The following is a 21564-nucleotide window of genomic DNA, read 5'->3' as shown; positions in this document are numbered from 1 at the left end:
TCAGAGTGAGGAAACTAGGGAGGAAATGGTCTACCAGCAAGACGAGGTGACAGCCCTTTGCAAGCTAACCACAGAAGTGACATCTTGCTACTTTTGCCCATTCTGTTTGTTAGAAGCGAGTCACTGGGTGTGACCCACATTCACAGGGAGAGGAGGATTTCACAGTGGCGCAGAGACTAGGAGGCAGGGAGTACTTGAGAAGTTCAGTTTCACTGGGTTTTTCCAGTGCCTTTTGGTAGGCTTATGTGGTGGCAGATTTACTCACAGGCTTTGACATTTCTTGGCCTCACGCCATAGCATGCAGCCCTGACACGCTGATGTTTGCCTTGCTGCTCTCCTGTTGGTGTCTTTTCTGTGTTCTTGTCTTCTTCCCCCTTTCTGGGCTGAGAGAGGTATCAGAGGTACCCATTTTTTTTTTCTATATTTATGCATTTCTGCCTCATGATGGGAGATAAGATTTAGACCTTTAATAAGAAAGCTTATGAAAAGAATAAAGAAACGTGTGGATTATGTTTCCTAAAGTCAAATATTTATTTTCTTGCCGCTTTAGTAGAGGGGACCATGCTAATAGATGGCCCAAATTTTCTTTCTAAAGAAACATGTATTGCTGAGTTTTGATTGAGTTTCAAAAATTGGCCAGAGACCCTGGACTTTTTTTTTTTTTTTTCCTAAGCTGTAAAGCTAGATAAGGCTCAGCGATCATTTCAAAGTCCATGTAGAATAGCCTTATTCCAGACTATGTATAGTCTTCATGATTTCTTGTTTTCTTTTGTTTGTTTTTTGAGTAGGAATGTAAGGGGAAAAACACTTTCATTTTGCTGTTTTCAGAAAATATTGTAGAGATTGATTTTGAATGTTAAACATATTGATTCTGAAAGTATTCATGGCCTAAAACCTCTCCTTCAAAATGTATAATAAGTGAAGTATCTTAGTCATATTCTAATTTCCCCTGTGAAATATCAAGCTTTTTTTACTGAGCTGAGGCCTTTGTTTCTCCACGTACTGCCTTACAGAGAATCTGTAACACTTGGAAACATTTCTTTTTTGAGTTTCATATGATGGGGTCTCTTTAATCATTTACATTTCGAAAAAAGAAAGTGAAATATTCTTTAAGAAGCCAAAGTAATCCACGGGAATGTGTGGTGTTTGTTCAGCTGGATATCTTATTTATTTGAAGTACTGAGAGAAATCTCTTCTGACTGCTCAAAAAAGGGAAGAATAAACAGTAAGAGTGTCCAAGTAATCTGAGCTAGAAGGTCCCTCCTTTCACAGAAAAGTTATAAAAAGTATATTCGCCAGATCCAAAAAAAATACTGTATATCAACTACTGAGACCTGCATAATGTTTTCTTAGTATTCTCACTCTTTAGAAGAAAAAAAAACCAACCCAACTGTAAAATCTTGGAACTTAATTTTTTTTTTTGATATTTTAATATTCCTGGGCAGGTGAATGCAGTAAGTCTGTTTTTCTTTCTTAGAGCATAACATCTCTTGTTGGCTTTTGTGCGTGCGATGTGTTGTTTGTCTCTTTGTTGACTCTGTAATCGTAAGAGACCACGTAATGAAATTAATGTGGCCAAAGTTGCAGCGTTAACTCTGAGCACATTTCCTATAAAGAAGGCATTAAGAAGATGTTTAAAGGAAAGGAAAAAAAAAAAAGAAATACAACGTATTTCCAAAGAATTAGCTTCTGGAATGTATCCAGTTGTGAAAATAATATAGATTTCTTCTCCTCTTGTTCTGTTAAAACCATCAGGACTGAACTGGCGTCTTTCTTGTGCATGAGACGTCAGGGAGCATACCAGATTCCTTTATCCTGGCCCTGCAAGGGTCTTGTCTCTGCTGAACTTCGCTCTTCTCTCCGTCTTGCACTCATGCACCGCACCTTCCAGTGCCGTTTTGTCTCACCGCCAAGCTCAAGGGTCTGTCGGGTTCATATTTAAGTCCACAATGAGGGCCTTTTTCATTCAAAGCCAAATTAAAAAAAAAAAGTGAAAAGTGAAAAAAAATTAAGCTGACCTTTGCCATGTCCGCTATTACTCTGCTTCCATGTTAGTCTGTACTGTTAAGATCTGAGATGCATTCAGTACAGTCTGACTTTTCCCCAAAGGAGCTTATGTTCTGTGAGCCAAGAGGACAAAGCCCAGTGACGACAGATACCACAGCTCCCGTTTATCTGGACTCTCCTGTTCTGAGTGCCTTTTACGTGTCCATGCCTTTCTTTCCCCCCACCCACGACCAGCGGTGCAAGGTGTGTAGGAACCGAGAAGGCATGTTCATCTATTGTGTGGAAGAAGAGTGTGTCCTGGTGTTAGCACGGAGGCCATGCCCGGGCTTTGCCGTCGGAGGCAGAAGGCTCCCGGTCTCCACCTTTCCTTGTAGGGACATCCGTAATCGTGGGCGCGTCACACTACATCTCTGGGCCTCGGGTCTCCTTTTTCTCTCTGAAATGGAGAGAACTGAGACCTCTTCCTCAGATCTTACTGATCTCTAAGGCTACACAAGAAGCTGTTGTCAGGGACGTGGTCTATAATTGGACGGTAACACACGTTGCAGCTATGCCCCAGCACGTTTGAAGTGCCCTTTCAGTCCGAATCCCAAGGAGGACCCTTGAGGAGCTACTATTCTATCTTTCACTTGATAATGAAATTGTAACGTATTGCTGCAGTTCTGGTTCAATTTTGTGCCTTTTCACACCATATTAATGCCGAGGGTGAACATGTCAGCTTCCTCTGGTTTTTAGTGGCTCTATGTTTTGTTCCCCTTATTTTAGTCTTTTTCTTTTTTTAGTCACCTTAAATCCATGTTGGAAGCAGGTCAAATATGAATTAATTAAGCGATTTAAGTTGAAGTACAGGAATAGCCCCTTAAATCTGTTAATAACACCAGACCAAAAGCAAATTTATCTTGGTCTGAACTTTTAGGTATATTTCTGAATCGTGCATGCCCAATGAAAGAGACGATGCAATACGCTTTGACAAAATGAATCTTTTTAATAAAACATCCTGTCTTCAGGATTTGGGGAAGCTTTCCCCTGTATTTCCACTTTCAGTCCTTGTATGATTAACACCAGATACTGTTTCGCAGAGGGTAAACCTTTTAATCAGATAGGTGCTTCTGTGTACTCATGCAATCACAATTCTTCAAGGATATAATAAGCATATATTCCCTTCTTTTTGGTCTTTTTCTTTTTATTTCTTGACTACTCTCTTTCTCCTGTGCCCATCATTCCAGTTGGCTATTTATATCTTAAATATATCTTTGTGAAAAATTCATTTATTTCATATATAATTCATTTAAGATGGTTTATAAAGATGACAAGGGCTAGCTAGCAATCACAGTTCCCACGGACACTTGCAGACAGTCTGCACGCATAAATGGGTTTGTTATATCATGTAGATAGGCGTGCACCATTACAAAATCTGCTTGGGGGTAGGGGAAGATAAAACCAGCTATTTCAGCCTGCTCTTTTGATCCTGAGGCTTTTTTTTTTTTTTTTTGACTCTGTTTATGAATAAAACATTTTAATCAGAACTATATTAACACTCATCAATTTTTTTCATGGGAGTCTAATATAGGGTGAATTCCATTAAGTCAATTAAATACTTTGATCAGGTTTTTAAACTAGATACATAGATAATTTAGCTGTGGCTTTTTCTTTTTTTTTTAAGTCTTTTACTGAAGTTCTTTTCACCAGGACCTTTTCCTCCTGCCCAGATACATGATACAGTGAAGATTTCATCGTCTGTTTTCTGTACACACCAAATTTTACACGTTTTGTCTCATGAGTTTTTCTTTGTATCAGTTATTCCCACCAAGCCAAATTGGGTTGGAAGAATCTCAATTTCACCACATGCAGTTTTTGTCGCCAAGTTGTTGTGATCATTATTTCAACCAGAAATATGTGTTATTTAATTGATAGAAGACCAGTATTCTGTTCTTAAGCAATACTGAAATTCCTCTGCAAGTGTGTTCCGATATCATAGGCTTTCTCAGTTATCCAGGATTGGTCTCTGAGGATGTTGCTAATCTGATTCTTTTACAAACTAAGGAAAAGTTGGATGACTGTGAAACACTTGCCCTTTGTTTGTTGTGGCCAGGTGGGTAGTACATGATGGGTCAAGATGTCCTCTCATTGGTCCAGATCAGTGTCTTTCCACCTTTTTTTTTGGATGACCACTAGTTTTTTATGTCACAGCCCGATGCATGTATCCTTAAGCTTATGCACGTATGTGTGTCTTTGTGTATCATGTGCATGTGTGTGTTTCTGAAACAAACATTTAAAGAAATAGTCTAACTGTGGGCAGTGTTGTCTGCTGTTTGCATCTTGGTTGTATTTCATTTTTTAAAGTGCTGATTGTGACCCCGTTTTAGCACCCATTAATAGCAATCTGTCCTTCGAAAATTGCTACTTTAGAACTATTGGATCTGCTCCTATCTGACAAGTGTTCGAGTGCCTCATGGGCTGCCTCGGGGGTAGAACATGCAAGAGTGAGCAGATTGTGATCCTTGGCCTATGGGTGCTTATGGGTTTTTGTTTGTTTGTTTGTTTTGTTTTGTTTGTTTTTTATGGGTGCTTATGTTAAACAGGGCAGAGGTGTCGAGAACTCTGGCTTGAGCAGGCCTGGGCACCACTGCTACAGTGTTTTCTGCTTTGGGGGTCAATGTAAGAGTAGTCACATAAAATTGCAGAATGGAGGTGACATCTTTACTGAGCCCTGAAGGATACGTGGGAGGTGAAATTGTAGACACAAACAGGAGACTCTTTCAGGTAGACTTTGCAGCAGTGGTATAGGGTGGAGACCAGGAGTAGGGACAAAATTAAGGATGTGCCCCCCTCCCCCAAACAGCCCTCAGTAATCAAATAAACAATATTTGATGTAATATTTTAAAAATTTAATTTAAAAAAATGCAAAAAGTCAAAAATAAGATTTCTAATTTTAAAACAAAATGTGAGTGGTATAGCGAAGGCACTATTAATGAACATGGGTTTGTGGTGATCCATGCAGGAGGATGAAGGCAAAAAGAAAAAAGGCCACTGAGGGCTTGTTTGAGGATTTGGGATCTTACAGCATCCTGTTAATATCGGTGATGATGGTGATAAGAGAGTGATGATGGGAATGACCCACGAAAAGCTAACATTTATTGAACAGTTGCTGTCTTCCAGGACTCCTGCTGTGTACCTTCTCTGTTTCTCACAAACCAAGAGCGGTATTCCCTGTTGTTACTGGGGAAGCTTGTCAGGACACATAAATACCCGCTCAAGGGCACATAACTAAGAGGCAGTAGAGTGGAGATTCAAGCTATTTCCAGTGGACTCAACTGCTCAAGCTCCAAATCCCTACCACTGATGGCCTCTGCTGGCTGCAGATTTTGTCTGGGCCTGAGAGGGGCCATTTTTGTGGCTGCAAGAAAGTGAGTTGGGAAAAAGAGATTTTTTTTACCGTAGAGACCAATAGGTAGGCTGAAAGGGTTGGCCTTTTGGAAATTTTGTGAACCTATACAAAGGGCTGGAGATAAATATTGCAGAACTAGAAGGAGAAATAGCTTTTAATATGTTCACTGAACCTGGGAGGTAAATGGGCAGTAATGCGGAGGGGATATATACATTTGTGGATGATTTGTTGATATGCCCATGTACGCATGCCTGCATAAACAAACACGGAAGATATCTGACATTTAAGTTTTGTTTAGTGCTTAACAAAATACTGTCTTTCCTTTTCTAAAGCAGTAGCATTAAATTCTTGCCTTAGGGGTTATCGGAAAGAGATGCTATGAGACTATATTTTAACATAAAGTATTTTTCCTTTGGATAGGTATGTTGTTTATCTCTATAAATAACTGTTAGAATTGTGAATCTGCAGTGTCTCAGAAACATCTTGATCTATCTTTCTAGTGATGACAATGAATGATGTAGAACAGATTCTACGAAGAGAATATTTAGAATATCTACGTGTCACTTCCATAATATGTCTAAAAATTATCATGCCTATTCATTATTTAAATAGCTGTGGCCTTTTAGTGAATACCAACATTAACAAACCATGTTAACATGATTTAAAATATACAACGAAATTTGCAATGCCATCTGATGACGGAACTGTCAGATTAGCACACACAGCATTGACTGATCATCCTTATCAATAGCTGTTTGCATGGCGAACAGAGAAGACGCACATCCCCTTGTGGGCTGGCAGCATTTCTGCAGGCATTTCCTTAAGCGATGCCACTGGCAGGATGGTTTTATTGGGTGTCGAAATGTCATGCAACGTGTGCCCATCCTACGCTTCTAATCTGCTGCGCATTTAGGGGAGTTGGTACATGTCCAGACTGGCTGGTAATGTTCTCTGTGATTGTATGTGTGTCTGCCTGCCCCCTTTTTGTTCGTTTTGTTACTGCTGTCCTCATTAACGGCCCTTCCAAGGCCTTCCTCCCTTCTCAGATGATGGCTCTTCTGAAGTGGGATTATCCAGGGGTAACAAAAGCTCTCTTGCAGATATGCCATTTCACCACTTTGAATAAAATAGCAAAAAGTTTTTTTCATTCAGTTTGGATTTGCTCCTTGCTTTCTTGGTTCTTTCAAAGTAGTAACTTATCACAGATTTTCAGCCCACAGAGCTTCACTCGGTGTTACTTTGTGACTTCTACGTTTGTCCTGAGCGAGTGAAAGTGAGTTCAACTGAAGTTAGTGAGTGGAAATACAAAACTCCCCTTCCTCCCTCCCTGCCTCCCTTTCTTTCTTTCTCTTTCTTTCTTTCTTTAGTTCACATTTTTCCCCCAGGGCTAAGCTTTCTTTCAGAAAATCTTGATAGCCCTTCCTATAAGACTCTGCTTTTGTAAAGTTGGTGAGGATCACAAAAGGCAGGTATAAAAGGAATGTGAACTTAGCAGCTTCTGCTAGACTCAAAAACTTCCTTGACTCTCTATGCTGGAGGTCACTTGGAAGGTCCCCTTTTCTAGATGAGGAAACTCGGGAGTCCACCCAAAGATGAAGGGTGCATACTTTGTTCTGGTTAAACTTGGCTTGGAGGCTCTGTCTCAGGATTTATCTTCTACCCTTCCCCATTCCCTGTCAACAGATTGTTTTGTCTTACTGATACAGCATTGTTTGACCTAAATGTTTATTTCATCTCATATGTATTATCATTTTAAATATATTATTATGCTGTGTTTCAAAAATAAACAGAATGTAAGTCACCTAATTTTTAGGCATTAATACAAGGAGGACAATCTGAGGAAGTGAATGTGTGTACACATTTATATGTATACACACACAGGGATAGATAAACTCCTGTGAGCACTGGCGGCTGCTGATAGGGGGCACTATATTTCATTGTGTTTGGCTTGGGGGGGAAAACAATGGAATGATTAGTACATCCTTATTGGACCAGGGGAAGAAGAAAACCCTTTATTTCCAACAATTTCCATTCCCTGTGTCACCTCGGTATTTAATTGACTTCACTTATGCGACTGCTTGAAGTTCTCCCAGGCTAGTTGCTACTATTAATTATAACCGAGAGGGATAATATCAGTAAACTCATGGATTGCAGTTTCTAGACAGAGGCCAGCATTTAGCTTTGCAAGAAGTGATCTGCAAACACCTGGCGTGGTAAGATGAACTAGGGCTCCCTTGGGTCGTGTCCGGTGGTCCCAATCCTGCAGTAGCTTTGGCAGTTATGCAGGCCAACCCCATTAGTTTAGAGATCTAGAAACTGGACCCTGAAATGTCAATGTTTCAGGTTCACGCTGAGAAAGTTTGCATGGCACTGTGAGACTCTCATGTATTTCATGTTTTAACTGACGTGGCCTTTCCAGTGTTTTGAATGGATGCGTATTTCTTGCATAACTGGGTATTTCAGAGTGGCCAGGGAGTTAAGTGTTGTGTTTTTTTAAAAAGTTTATTATTATTATTTTTATTTTTAGTAATCTTTACACCCAGTGTAAGGCTTGAACTCACAACCCCAAGATTAAGGGTCAAATGTTCTTCCAGCTGGGCCAGCCAGGTCCCCTCCCGCCGCTGCCCCGAACTGCCCCGAACTTCTTGATGTTACAGATGAAAAGTTGCAAGACGCAACCTCAGAGTCCCGAGACATATACATAACAGAATAGTGATCGACTCTTCCGGTCCTACTGGTCCATGGCAGAGCTTCTCTCAACCAGTTTCAGAACATCTCAGAATCATCTTTGATTTGCTTACCCTTTTTTTTTGCCTTTCTTGTTAATTATTTGAACCCAAATTTAGCTGCATCGTAACTATGGGTGTGGCTTTGATGCTATAGAGATCTTCACGGATCAGTTCTAGAAGCTATTTCATTTTGAAAGTCTTTACCTCTCAGTTTCAGTAATTTCTGGCTATTTAGAACAAAAAGCCACAACTCCTGTTAATGGTTGCTACTGAAGCTCTGTGGGGGTCTATGTTAGGGTTAGGGGTGGTAGAGCTTGGAATTTCATAGGTAGATTCTGTATCTATACAAACATGTGCCCTGTACGCATAGTTTTATAGACTACGGTCAGGGGTATTCAAGAAAGCCAGATTTTTACAAAGTATTTTGAGAGATAGAGAAATACCTAATTGTTTCTCTTTATGCAAATCCAAAGTAATTTTCTCCTAGAAAACTACTAAATATACACTTTGGCTCTCTCTCCTCTCTCTCTGAATTAATCAAGTGTGGTCGCTGCCTTAACTTGCTCAGCTGGAAACCACTGGCTTGTAGGACTCTGGGCTCACACGATGAGTTAAACACAGGGACCCCCGAGTATGGAAATGACACAGAATATTCATAAAGTCAGACTGCGTGGCTTCCCAGGAAGGTAACCCTGCAGCAGGCTGTGTTTCTCTAGTGTCCATAAAACCCAGTCCACACAGCAGCTCCATCTGCGGGTGATGGGGATTTTGCTGACGGTTTTAAAATCAGGAATAATTTATTATTATTTTTTTAAGGATATTTTAGTACACACTTTCACGCATGCTATTCAACTATGGCGTCTTCAGTGGGAATTAAACGGAGTGCTATTGTTCTCCTGGATGTCACTCTGACCTTGTCACATTGGCCTCCCTGCTGTCCCTTTGCACATTCACTGGGACATTTTGTATGAATTCATTCTTTCCACATAGAGGGGCGGGGATGGGAGTGGGGATGGGGTACCCCTGGAGCAAATGGAAATGGAAATGCCTATCATATAGGTAAGGCTCAGTTACTAACCTGAGAAAGTGAGAGCTGCCCACAAATTCTCAGGGTGGCCTTTGAAGTCTTTGGTTTGTCTTTAAGAAGCTGGCTTTGGATGGAAGCAGTGAGTCACGGATATCATGTTCATGCCTTTTTATAGGTTCTGGGTGATCAGCTTGTAAACGTGCATATAAATGCACACGGTTAGCTTATAATAAGTCTCATCTGTTCATATATTTGAGTTGACTTTTAGGTGTGGGCCGCTTTTAGGTGTGGGCCGCAATATCAGATAAACCCCTTTTTGGAATACAGTCTTCCCCACGGAGTCCACATGGTTTTTCACTGCAATCGTATTGAAACCTCCAGCCATGTTTTAGGATGGTTCTACCTATAGTGTTCTCATTTGAGCACCTTTTGGATTGTCTTCAGGGTTACACGGGAGGGACAGGAGGGTAGAGAGGAAGCATTTTGCTGAGTGCCAGGCAATGGGCCAGTTACATTTTATATGCCATTCTAATTACTTTACTTCCCTCAGGAACCTAATGAATTACAGATGATTATACCCATTTTAGAGATGAGGAAATCGAGGACTTGAGTGAGTGCCTTGCTTCCGCCCAATGGCTAGTAAGGGGTGGAGCTGAGCTTCTGACATCTGTGCCCTTCCCACTGAATCTTACTGCTTCCCTCAGTCGCACTCCAGAGCGCACCAAGGCTTCCGTAGGCTCCAATGCCAACCCCATGTGTGGTTTCTGGGAGTGGCACTGTGGATGATATTTGCTGCCAAATGAGTCTGTGGTCGGGAATCAGAAAGCTGCACGTGGTGAGGATAGGTCCGGTCCTGCCATTTGAGATGGGTGGCCTGAGGCCTGGAGGGAATCACAGGATGGGGAGTGCTGGCGGGCTGCCAGGGCTGACATTGCTGAGGGCCGTGGGGGCAGCTCATGCTTTATTGTTTTCTTAGTTTTCTACTCAAGAACCCACCTTGCAGTGTACTCCTTCTGTGTTCTCTTCCTTCCTCCTCGAATACTCATGCTTCAAGTCCATGGATTTCCCCAGCACTTAACGGGGAATAGACCAGAGTCGAGTGGACTAGCCGTTCGGAAGTCATGGGCCCGTATAACTCGGATTTGCATTTTGCAGGAGAAGAGACTGGCGCAGCATAGGGCGGGCACGTCCAATGACCTGCTGCGTCTTTGCTTTTGAAGAACTCTAGAGTAGATTTGACCCCCTTTAGAGTATGAAATACAGTATATTCTGAACCAATCCAGGTGACCTGTGAGGGTTGGGCCCGTGAGGTGGAGCAGAGTTGGAGCACTGCAGGGTTCAACATTAAATGGGTGCTTTATTTGTGTTTTTAGTCTGTTGTTTTATATCAGGAGGTATCACTTGCATCTCCCTCCAAGTTTGGAAAGTATTTTTCTTGGAAAATAATATTGATCAAAGATATCAGTAAGGATATGGATCTCGCTAATCTCCTTTGTCAAATCCTATGCACAGATGTAACCCGTGAGACGGCTCAAGTTTCACACCTGCCTAGTGCCGCGTTGGTTGCACTCAGACCAACCATACTGTGTGAGTTCGGTGCCACAACGTATGTGTGGAATTCCATGTCTGATACAGATTTTTTAAAACCTGATTAAAATGGCACTTGGGTATTTCACGCTCAGCGAAAATTGTACCTTTCACACACACTTCTTATAAATCAGAAAGCCCACCTAGCAAATTGTAGCTTCCCCTGGGTGTCCTATATTTAATGCAGGCCCACCTAGCATCTGAGTCACCATCCACTGAACTCATATTGTCACTCATCCAAATGAGGAACTAATTAGGAAAGCCAGAAAGCAGGACGGTGTGGGAGTGTATCTGGGGAAGGTAGGGAATTCTGGGTTGAGAAAGCCATCCGCACAAGCCAAATGCATGTGTAGCTGGAACTCGAGATCTGATTTAATGAAAGAAGAAATACACGTCAAACAGGGCCGGCCCTTTGCAAGGATCCCCACTTGGGTATGCCTAACACAGAGACTGGCGAGGCAGCCAGGAGCCACACAAAGCGGTTTTCAAAATCCAAGCCATTCGCAGCCCCACCCCCCCAAACCCTTGCAGGTCATGCCTGAGTACCTTCACTGCGCCCCATGTAAAAATACACTTGAAGGAGATTGGACATGCCCTATGAATTATACCTTATTTATTATCATTGAGCCCTCCCTTTTTCCGTTATGCTTTAGAATTATGGGCTGGAGCAGTTCTTAATACTCTATTTATTTTAGGGGAGGAAAATGTTTTTCTTCAACCACAACATTCATGCAATACCAACTGCTGGCAGTTTCCCCAGCATTTAAGGAAATATTGTTGCAAGGCTTTTATGTTCTGTACTTCAATCAGCCAGACCCAGCAGTATCCCAATAGAAGGACCCTCAACAGACCATTTTCAGCATTTTGCTACAATTAAACTCCTCTGGTTTTAGCCCTCAGGCAATTTAGTACCTTTTTACATATGCACATTATGAACTTTTGACCAGGGTCTAGCAGTCATATATTAGAGTGCTGCTCTTGAAAGCCGGCTTAACAAGTTCCTCTGAGTATTGCAGTTGGAGTCAGTCGTGGAAAAGGTAATTTAAGCAACTTGCAGCGAGGCCATTCAGAATCTCAGCGATGATCCTAAATATCTCTCTCTCTCTCTCTCTCTCTTGCTCACTTTCCTTTTTTTTTTTCTTCCTTGTTTCCTGTGGAAGCTGGTAGCAAGAGCTTTCAAAGTCTGTGATTGATCTTTTATTCAGTAGCTAACGAGGGCTGTGATTCTATTAGCGCGCTACAAGGCAAGAGAACAGTGATTTAATGAAGTGTCTAGTGAGCCGGCCATAGATTTATCCTGTTGTCGCTAATTTGCAGTGCCGTCGTGAGCATAAAGGAAACTGCACTCACACTGCTATTAAGCAGGTATTTCCTTAGTAAATTGTTGTAAGGTCAGGTATAGTTATCTCAGCAAAAGCGATGCCTTACCTCTTCAGTGTCTGCAGATGACAGCCGCCGTGCTGAGCGCCCACTGAAGTGGAACCAGGAGATCAGAGGTCCGTCTCCAAGTCGCCCTGAGCGGAGGCAGGAGCAGATGAACTGCCAAGTAGGAGTAATAGAGTCATAATTGGTGATTAGAACTGGAAAGGTGCAATAACATCTTAATACAAACTGGCGTATGTTATAGTTACTGTCAGTTGTTGTAAACTCGCCCTGCCGCCTGCACTAGTTACGTTTCCCTTGATTAGCTCCGGGAAGCAAGGCGTTGGTGGGTGAGCCAGGGCACTCGGGGAATGGCCCACCCGCGCCGCTTCCCGGGGTGTCGCCCTGTCGTCCCTGCTGTGTTTCCTGGGCTCCCTCAATCACGCGCCCCACCCCCTTCCCTCGTACACCCACCGAACGCAACACTGTAACCTTTCCCCACCACCCTGGGAGAACCGCGATTTCATAAGTGTCCTCTGATCGCCCCTCTTGCTAGGCGCAGTGACATTTATGCACCCTGGCTTTGAGGCTCGTTGAACTTTTGTTTTATTTGCCTTTGCTAAGGGGAAGTATTTGCCTCCTGTCAAATCCATATCCCACTGCAAGTCTGTGTTCACAGTAACAGATTTGGTCTTGCTGTGCCAGAAGGAAACAGGAAAGAAAATAAGGACTCGGCACTGAGGAATTTTGCATTCGAAACCAGCCTTCTTTTGGGTGGGGGGAGGATATTTCAAGTGTGAGGTGCCCTTGCAGGTATGGGGAGGTGGTGTCCATCCGTGGGGAAGGCTAATTGAAGAAATTCCTTTACGATGCTTGATGAAACTCCAGGCTGGTGTCCCACAGATTTACACATGGTTGGAGGTTTCTCCATGCTCTGCAGCGGCTTTGTTCTTTAAATGCATGAAAGAAGAAGCTACGCAACATTGTCCAGACGTGCCGAGTAGCTGTCATTATTCATAAATACAGGTGACTGGTCATTTGTTTTGTTTTGAGTGGGGTGAGGCTTGGCAGGGTGCCTAGGGGCCAACCATGAGAGGAGCTCAGGAGGTCAGAGGCCTGGGCACATCTCACTAACCTGCTACACAGTAGGTTCTCAGCAAATCTTATTTGGTTCTGCGGCTGTAGAATCCGTAGAATCCTGTTTTTGGTTCTCACGCTGACGCATGAAACTGGGGCGGTTCTCACGCTTACTTTGCCCCAAGGCTGCCATGTGTTAGGTCAGTTCAGCTTTATATTCAAGTGAAGGGTTTAAAGGAGTGTTTTATAATGGAGCCCTGTTTGCCGACCGTCAGCTGGATGATAAGAAAAGGTTGAGTCCAACTTGCTGATTTCCCACTGCGGGCCTTCGGACCTCAGCACGGTCATTCCAGCGTGTGCTGGTGGTGGAGCTGCCATGCTCCCCTCCCACAGAATTGAAATCTTGGCTGTTTGGTCTGAAGACCAGAACCTGGGACACACAGGCAGTGTGGTCTGTCGTGGAGCAGACGAAGCTGATCAGAGCCCACCAGGATCAATGAAGACTTGGTCAGGGCCTGGGAAGGGCTCCCACTGACCCGTCCCTGAGAGACATGGCATAGCCATCCGTAGAGAGTCCTGGCTTAGCTTCACTGGTATATCTAACACCAACCAAATTGAAAGGAAGAAGGAAAGAAGGGAGAGATGAATGGAGGGAGAGATGGGGGAGGAAGGGAGGGAACTAGCTAGAAAGGGAGGGAAGAAAGCATAGGCCCAGGTTGATGAGCACGGTCTTACAGCCACACACAGCACCCTGACCATGTGACGGCCTAGGAACAGTCGTGCCAAGTGGCTAGAATTTAGTGTGTGCCCACTCTGTGCCCATATCTCATTTAATCTTAGTGGCAATGCCGATTTTCTAAGGGATAAAGGTATGATTTAGAGGCCACGTCAGAAGCCAAGGCAGGATTTGAACCCATGTCTGTCTCCATTTTCCCTCTCTCTGTAAATAGGGTAGCACTGCCCCATTTCAGTGTGCCTCTACCCCATTCTTCCCGGGGAGGCCTCATTTCTCAAGAGGCCTGGCAAGTGTCTTCCCTCCCTTTCATTTCTCCGTAGGTCCCCATTCAGTCCCCTTGTGGAACACATGGACACTGTTCTCTCCAGTCTGATTTGGGGACACACTGTTGGACCTTGAATAAGGAAGTTAGGGAAAAGAAAAATAGAATTATAAAAATTCTCTTTTCTCAAGTGGATAAATAATCTGGGTTGGAACTCATACTGTTCTAGGCCTACAGACCACTCAGCCTACCCTGCCTTTTCCCTAAGTGGCCCTGAGCAAAGATTTGGTATAAACAATTGTTTTAGCCTGTGACCCAAGCCCAAAGGTTGGGACAATATCCCTGAATAATGTGCCTTTTCACTAATAATCATGTGGACCCATAATCTCTTAATTTAGCATGCTTTCCAGGAATTTGTTAATATTTTCCGATTACACAACCTGTTTTGGTAATTAACTCCACTTATAAATTGCTCCTTGGTAAATAATACCCATCATCAGAGGGTACCAGTAGTGTAATCAATTGATGTTTTTTAAAGTATTCTGTGTTTCATGGATTTTTTGTTTTTTTCTTTTTGAAGAACTGATCTTTGGGCTCAGAGTTGCATTCATGGGCCTTATTTATTTTTTAAATGAAAGGGACTAGCATGTTAGACACAAAAGGTCACCTATTTTATAATTCCGCTTATATGAAATATCCAGAATAGGGAAATCCATAGAGCCAGTGGATTGGTGGTTGTCAGGGCTTGGGTCTAGGGATTTGACTGCTCACAGGCTCTGGGGTTTCCTTGTGGGGTGATGGCAATGTTCTGGAACTGGACAGAGGTCATGGTTGTACAACATTGTGAAGTACTAAATGCCCCTGAATTGTACACTTTAAAATGGCGAATTTTATGATACATAAGTTTCACGTGGATAGAGAAAAATGGGGTAACACATATGAAAGGTGTCTTGTCACATGGGACAAATTAAACTGTTTTGGGTTTTTTTTTCCCCCTTTTCTTCCATCTGCACTAAGCAGTCCCCCACTATAGCAAGCAGGCAGGAAGTGCTTGGGCTGTCTGTAATGCCCAGGTGAGCAGATCTCAGAGAGGCAGCCTGGCCCCTGCCCTGCGTGGGGTTCTGCTCAGGGCCTCGGAACCATGTGCTTTCCTTCTCATTTCTTGACCGTGTTATGTGTTTGCCTGTGTTATTAATAATGTATTCCTTGAAAAATCTATGTGCATTATAGTCTTTGATCTTGTCATGAAATTTCAAAGTCAAAGATTCCATTTTCTTCTTCTTCTTTTTTTTAATTTTCAAAGAGGTAGAATGGAAATAATTTTAAAACTTTTAAAACTTCCCTTTCTAGCGGAGAACTTCCTGCTGACTTCCATCCATGTTAATGAGGTATGTATGTATGTATGTGCGTGCGTGTGGTGTACATACATAGACACATGCACCCATACAGACGCATGCAACATGATGCAACACTTGCTTCAAGCTTACTGTATGAGAGGTGAGGAATGTTTGAATACAAGACTTACGCATCTTGTAGATTAAAACAGAAATTAAAGACTTCAGACTAAGGCACCATCAAAAGCTCTCTTTTCATTGTTCTTTTATTGTTTATTGACTTCAAAAAGACTTTTTAGTTTAAACTGGCTTTAATGTCTCTTGAATGCTCTTTTGTAAAGTGACTTTGAAAACTAGGGGATAACGTCTTCATTAAGTGGAGAAAAATCTTAGGGAAACATATACTGTAACTTGGCTTTCATTAGAGTAGAAGGAGATAAAGCTTTGCTTAATTAGTGTCTGTTTTCCCGCTGTTCGGAATTCTCAGAGAAAAGGGGGCTAGAATTAGTACTGATAAAAGCTTGAAACAGACATAGCACTGAAACTTTTTTCTTCCCTTCTCAGAATTTAGAAGAGCGCACTTTGTATAACTCTGTGAACGGTATTAGAACATTCCAGGTGTCCCATCTTTCTGGATGTACGATGACTCCAGCCCCAGCCGGTCACCCCAGCTCTCTCCACTCTTACCTTCATCTTCTCTTTTTGTTTCCAGCACTTGTTTAGGACATGATGATTTGGGAGGGGATATCTATTCATATGTCTTTTCTAACCCATCTTTCCCCTGCTCTTCTCTAAGCCACCCATCAGATCTGATCTTTTCAGAAAGTCTGTCCCAATCGCCCCAGCTCTGGGTACCCAGTGATTTCTTTTGCACCGGATCTTTACTTTCCTGTGGCTTTCTACCTGTTCCCTGTTCCGCATCTTTTCTCTGCAGAGATCTGCCCCTTAAACTTAGGAATGCTCTCTGGGCTGCCGTCCCCCCTTTTTAACTCCATGGGGAGCTGAATGCTGGGCTCTCCAAACCCTGAGGCTCCAACATTGTTGGCTGCCTTACTCTTTTCCCCTATATTAATAGCAAAAGAGAGAATGGCGCATAGGAGCACAATCCATCAGAGTTCAAATCTGGCTTCAGGATCCACCCTTTTGTGTCCACATATCCGAAGGAACGCAGTTCCGAGGGAGCCATCTCTTGGCTCCTGTTAGAAGGGTGCCAGACCACCCCTTTTGTGTAGCCATCACCAATCCTATGGCCAGACAGGGACACCAGAAAAAGCACACATAGGTTTGGGATAAAACAGACGTAGGTACAAATCCTCTGTCTGCTATGTACTAGCTCACAGACCCAGGCTAGGTTGCTGAGCCAGTCTGGGCCTTGGTATTCACATCTACAACGTGGGAATAATAGGGCTTGTTACCTTGGAGGATTGCGGATGGATCAGATGAGGTAGAGCTCAAAGTCTGTGTTGATCTCAGCAACACTCCCCAGCCACCTAATTCTGCATCACAACAGATCTGCTCTGGCTTCTTCTAAGTAGCAGACACTTGCAAAGACTTCCGTTTTACCTGTTCCCCCTGCCGTCACCACCAAAAAAAAAAAAAAAAAAAAAAATTAAGAGGCAACTTTCTATATTCTCATGTCTTATGCCTGATAATCCATATGACTTAGCTGTCTTTATTGTGCCTCTCAGTAGATGGACAGGTAGGTAGATGGATTTTGTTTTAACACCTGTGCCATCCTGTTGGCCTTACTCTTTTTTGAATGCTCAAATGCCACTGAGTCATGGGTTTCAGAGGCCGATGGAAATACTAAGAGTTTTAAGTGGCATGGAGTTGCTGCGGGTTTGTTATGTAAACCTTCAGGGATATTTATACCCTCTACTGAGAAGGGTAATTGAGCCTCCAAACCACCCACCAAGACTTCTGCCTGTAAAATATTTAAGGACTGGTACTATACAACGATTTCCCTGATGCAATTTGTTTTGCATCTAGGAGCGGGAGAACAAGGGAAATGCAGCTCAGAGTAACTTATAAAAGCCAAACTCTTAAGCCACTAAATGCATCTCCTCACAATCACACCTGGAGAAGGGCTGAAGGCAAACAAAAAGTAAACAGAAAAGGGACCAGGGTTCAGAAATGGAGATGACAGAGTTCTCCAGAGCAGCACAACGACAGTGTCATAAATCACCCGTTCCAGACGTTCCCTGGAAGCATAGCATGGAGTATGCAGAAGGGGTTTTTGATAAAATGGGCCTCGTTAGAAGATGCGAGAAACTGAACTTCAGAAAGCAAAGCAGGTTCCGGGACGCCTTAGAGTATGTGGCACACAGTCATCAGCTTGTGCTGTCTTGCGCCTGGACTGCAGAAGTGTCTCGAGGTGTGCTTTCCTGAGAGGACCGTCCCCCTGGAGGAGTGTGCCCCAGGAGGCTGGGTGAGGTGGCACTGGGTGACAGAGATGCTCTCAAACAAGTCTCTGCACAACTCGAGGCGAGAACCAGAAATATGGAGGAAACGTTCAGGGACTTGAATAGGCGGATATGCTTCAGATCGATGTATTATTAAAGGCATCACTGGCTGCCCACGTGTCTACAGTGGCTTAGACACGGTAAACCGTATTGATTAGCAGGCAGTGCTCCCCCAGGTGCTGACTCAGGGACCCAGGCTCTTCCCATCTTGTGGTTCATCATCATCCACCCCTGGCTTGCAAGGCTGCATTGCTTGGTGCAGCAGGTTGGTGGAAGGGGCCGGGACGTGGGCTCTTGCGTGTGGAGGCACTTTAAAGACCAGGCTGGGAGCGGCACATATCTGTGAAACCCAAGAGGCTAGGAAGTATAGTCCAGCTGTGTGCTCAGGAGGAAGAGGAAACAGGTGCGGTAAACAGACAGCAGGTCTTTGCCCTGCCTGACGTACTGGGGGGTCTCTGTTTGAATTCACTTTGGATTCTCTCTCTCTTTCTCTCTCTCTTTTTTTCCCCCAAAGTTCTTCATGTGGATGACTCTGGAGATAGCCGGAGAGAAATTGACCGTGCTTCCTGCCCTGCACGATCTCAGCCTCTTGGGGATGCAAGAGCCCATTCTTGTTGTCCACAGTGCTGACTGCCAGGGCCTACTTCCCAATAGAGAGAGCGGGCAGGAGGATGCTTGCTGCCCTCCACAGCCCTCCCTAGCAGCTGAGGGGCTGCGGGACAGTTCCGGCTAGCAAGTACCAGCAGAAATCCTTCCAGGCCTTCTCGGAGACTTTCTGCTCTTGGATGAAAAGGCAGAGCTGCTGGTATTTTCTGTCCCTCTTTTTTCCTATGTGCAGTGTGGATTTGATGCTGACAGGCACAGCTGCCTCCTTGTCATCATGAAGCCACAAACAGAAGGGAAGTGTCACAAAAATGGCGGAGAGAATGGCCCAAACCCTAGACCACGGCCTGGAGTCAGGAGCTCTATCACCGTCAGCCAGGATCTGTTTTCCCTCCTCCTGCGAACCAGCCACTACCAGACATAGCAGTATGAGTGTGGGATCTGGGTTCAAGAGAGATTCTGCATAATCCTCAGGGGTGAGAATTCTTTGGGAATGCAAGTCATCCGTCACCCTGTGTATCTGCTTGAACAGAGCCAGGTAATCATCGTGTTCTGCTTCACTCGGGGAGCACTCCAGTGCGGTGTTTCTGCAAAGAGACAAGTTTAGCGCTGGAAGACTGTCTCTGCCATCCAGATTTTTCTCAGCAGCGCGTTTCTGTTGTGGCGACGTGGGATGTGCTCTCAGAACTTGGCGTCCTGTGTGCGTGCCTGAAGCGATAGTGGCACTTCTTGTCTTTCTTCGTCTTATTGCCCCATTTCCTCTGTGTCCTTGTGCTGAAGCACATTTAGGTTACGGTAATCGCCTCATGGTATTTAAAGATCTCGATCTGGGCCACATTGGTTAGCAGATGACCATCTCTAGGCGCTAGTACCTGAGCATCATATGACCTGAACCAGCCTGCAGTTCCCGTCATTCTTGACCAAAATAATAGCATTAGGGACTGTCCTACCACTGCTGTTAGCACTCATGATATCCCCTGCTGCCAAGGAATTGGGTAAACGTTGTGATGCGGCAGATGCCTGACTTAGGAAATAAACGTTCAGAGCTCTGTCATACAGCGATGTGCAGTGTTTTTCCTCCTATCCACGAAAAGTCTCCCAGACGACAGTTAGCAGGTTTGATATCTTGTCTATACTACAGGTGTGCTTCTGTAGAAATACAGTACAATGCAGACTCTCCGCTTTCCTCGGTAAATCCATTCATTTGGTTATTCCAATCAGTTATGATGAGGCCAGTATGCAAACCTTTTTTTCTGAGGCACCTGTGCTTCCAGTGGTCAAGGAGTGATGAAAAACCAAAGCTGAAGGAGGAAAGAGTAACACAGTAAAATCAGACTCTGTATATATTTCAAATTAAAACCCCAGCCATGCAGAAGCGGCCTGCAAAGGATTGGCCGCATAGTCCATTCTGTGACCAGCTGCATGAACGATGGAATTAGTAAGCAGGGCCAGAGGGAACCAGGTCAGCCTCGTAGATCAGAAACCAAGGCCGTTGTGTCTCTAGCACCGAACAGTTCAAAGGTACCCGTTTCAGAAGCCTTTGCCCATTTTTAAATAATGGAAAACTGGGGCTTTGGTAATTGTTTCTTAAGGAAGAAACTCACTTGAGTTTAGAAGGTGAATTTCCGTCCGTTGAAACTGTCGTCTGGCTGTTCTGCAGAGTGCACACAACTTGGAGCGCATGCCCTCAGGTTTTGCCTGATTGAAGACAGTCTTTTGTTTTGTTGTCAGAGTATCGGCTGAGTGCGTCCCAAATGAAAGCGGACTCCTGGCCCTCCTCCTTCCTGGCTAGTCTGTGGCTCAGCACAGGAGACAGCAAACTAGAGCCTTGCCCCAACTCTGTCCTGCCGCCTGGTTTTGTGTAACCTGTAAGCCTAGAGTTCTTTTCACATTTTTAAATGGCTACAGAAATGCTAAAAGACAAGCAACACTTCGTGCTACATGAAAACCGTATGGAATTTGAATTTGGTTGCCCATAAATAAAGTTTTATTGGAAGACAGGCTTGCTTCTCCGTGTGTGCACTGTCTGGGGCTGCTGTAAGCGTCGCGATGGCAGAGTCTAGTAGCTGCAACAGACAACGTGCCATCTGCAAAGCTGAAAATATTTACTAATGATCCCTTTCCAGGCAAATTTGCCAACACCTGCTTTAAGTGATGTACTTACCTGTGAGCAGAGGCAATGAAGGAGAGATTTTGGCCCTTTCTCTCCCAATGAAATGAGGAAAGGTCAGACTGTGTTCCTGCCCTCAGTGCTGCTGCAGATCTTAGGGCTAATTTTTGGAGTTCTTTCGCCACAGCAGGGCCCAACCCTGACTTTTCCTGCCCACCCCACTCTTTTCCTCGCAGGTCTGTGCAAGTTCCATAGCGAGGTGTTGGCTAAGGACCATTGCAACCAACCGGTGGTCCTCTGCAGGCTACGAGTCACCTCTAAGATTATTGAGCCATTGTGTGGCATAGCAGACCCAGGCCTCGTAACATGCCGGCCCCCACTCCACCGTTCCGCGGCCGCAGGATAATTTAGGGATGATGAGGGGGAAAGTGGTCTCTCTTTATCTGTTAATTCCTCGGAGGAAGTTCTGTTCAGAATGAATAGTCTTGAAACGTGTAATAAAGTCACCTATCAAGACCACTTTCACAGAGAGATTTAAATGTGATAATAAGAATAAAAGAAAATGAAGTGACATTGAGGGCGTCTTCTTTTATAACAGCTCTTGGTCGTGACTGTTAAGCACACTGTAAAATGACTTTTATACATTTATGGATCGAAATGGTTCTGCTGAAATTTTAAGTGTTAACATTGTTTAAACTTCCATTACTAACACCTCTCGCATTGCTACAAACGGTTTCATATTTGACATTTTGATCATACTAACCTGGGACATTTTATACTGATGCTTTCATTTCATGCCATAGGAAGGTTCTGCTTGTTTCGATTTCAGCTCCTTTCTCTAGGAACCAGTACATTATGTTTGCACATCTTAGCCCGATGC

General features: G+C 43.8%; 1 protein-coding gene across 7 annotated transcripts in view; it reads left to right on the top strand.

The window, feature by feature from the left end:
• The window catches only part of WWOX (WW domain containing oxidoreductase), a 937277-nt gene that overhangs the window by 288751 nt on the left and 626962 nt on the right, over positions 1-21564 (top strand). Inside the window, exons 9-10 of one of the 7 annotated variants that reach the window (XM_045988933.1) lie at positions 15526-15563; positions 18486-18618. The exons of 5 other annotated variants lie outside the window; for them this stretch is intronic. In XM_045988933.1, the coding sequence (XP_045844889.1) occupies positions 15526-15543 (18 nt within the window). In that variant the 3' untranslated portion in view covers positions 15544-15563; positions 18486-18618. Of the gene's footprint in view, positions 1-15525; positions 15564-18485; positions 20576-21564 lie in introns of those variants that run through there. One more of the 7 variants, XM_045988928.1, reaches the window with a different exon arrangement.

This window comes from Meles meles, chromosome 19 (assembly GCF_922984935.1).
Source record: "Meles meles chromosome 19, mMelMel3.1 paternal haplotype, whole genome shotgun sequence".
NCBI classification, from domain to species: domain Eukaryota; kingdom Metazoa; phylum Chordata; class Mammalia; order Carnivora; family Mustelidae; genus Meles; species Meles meles.
The sequence above is the reverse complement of the archived record's forward strand: the minus strand, read 5'-3'. Positions and strand labels throughout refer to the sequence as shown.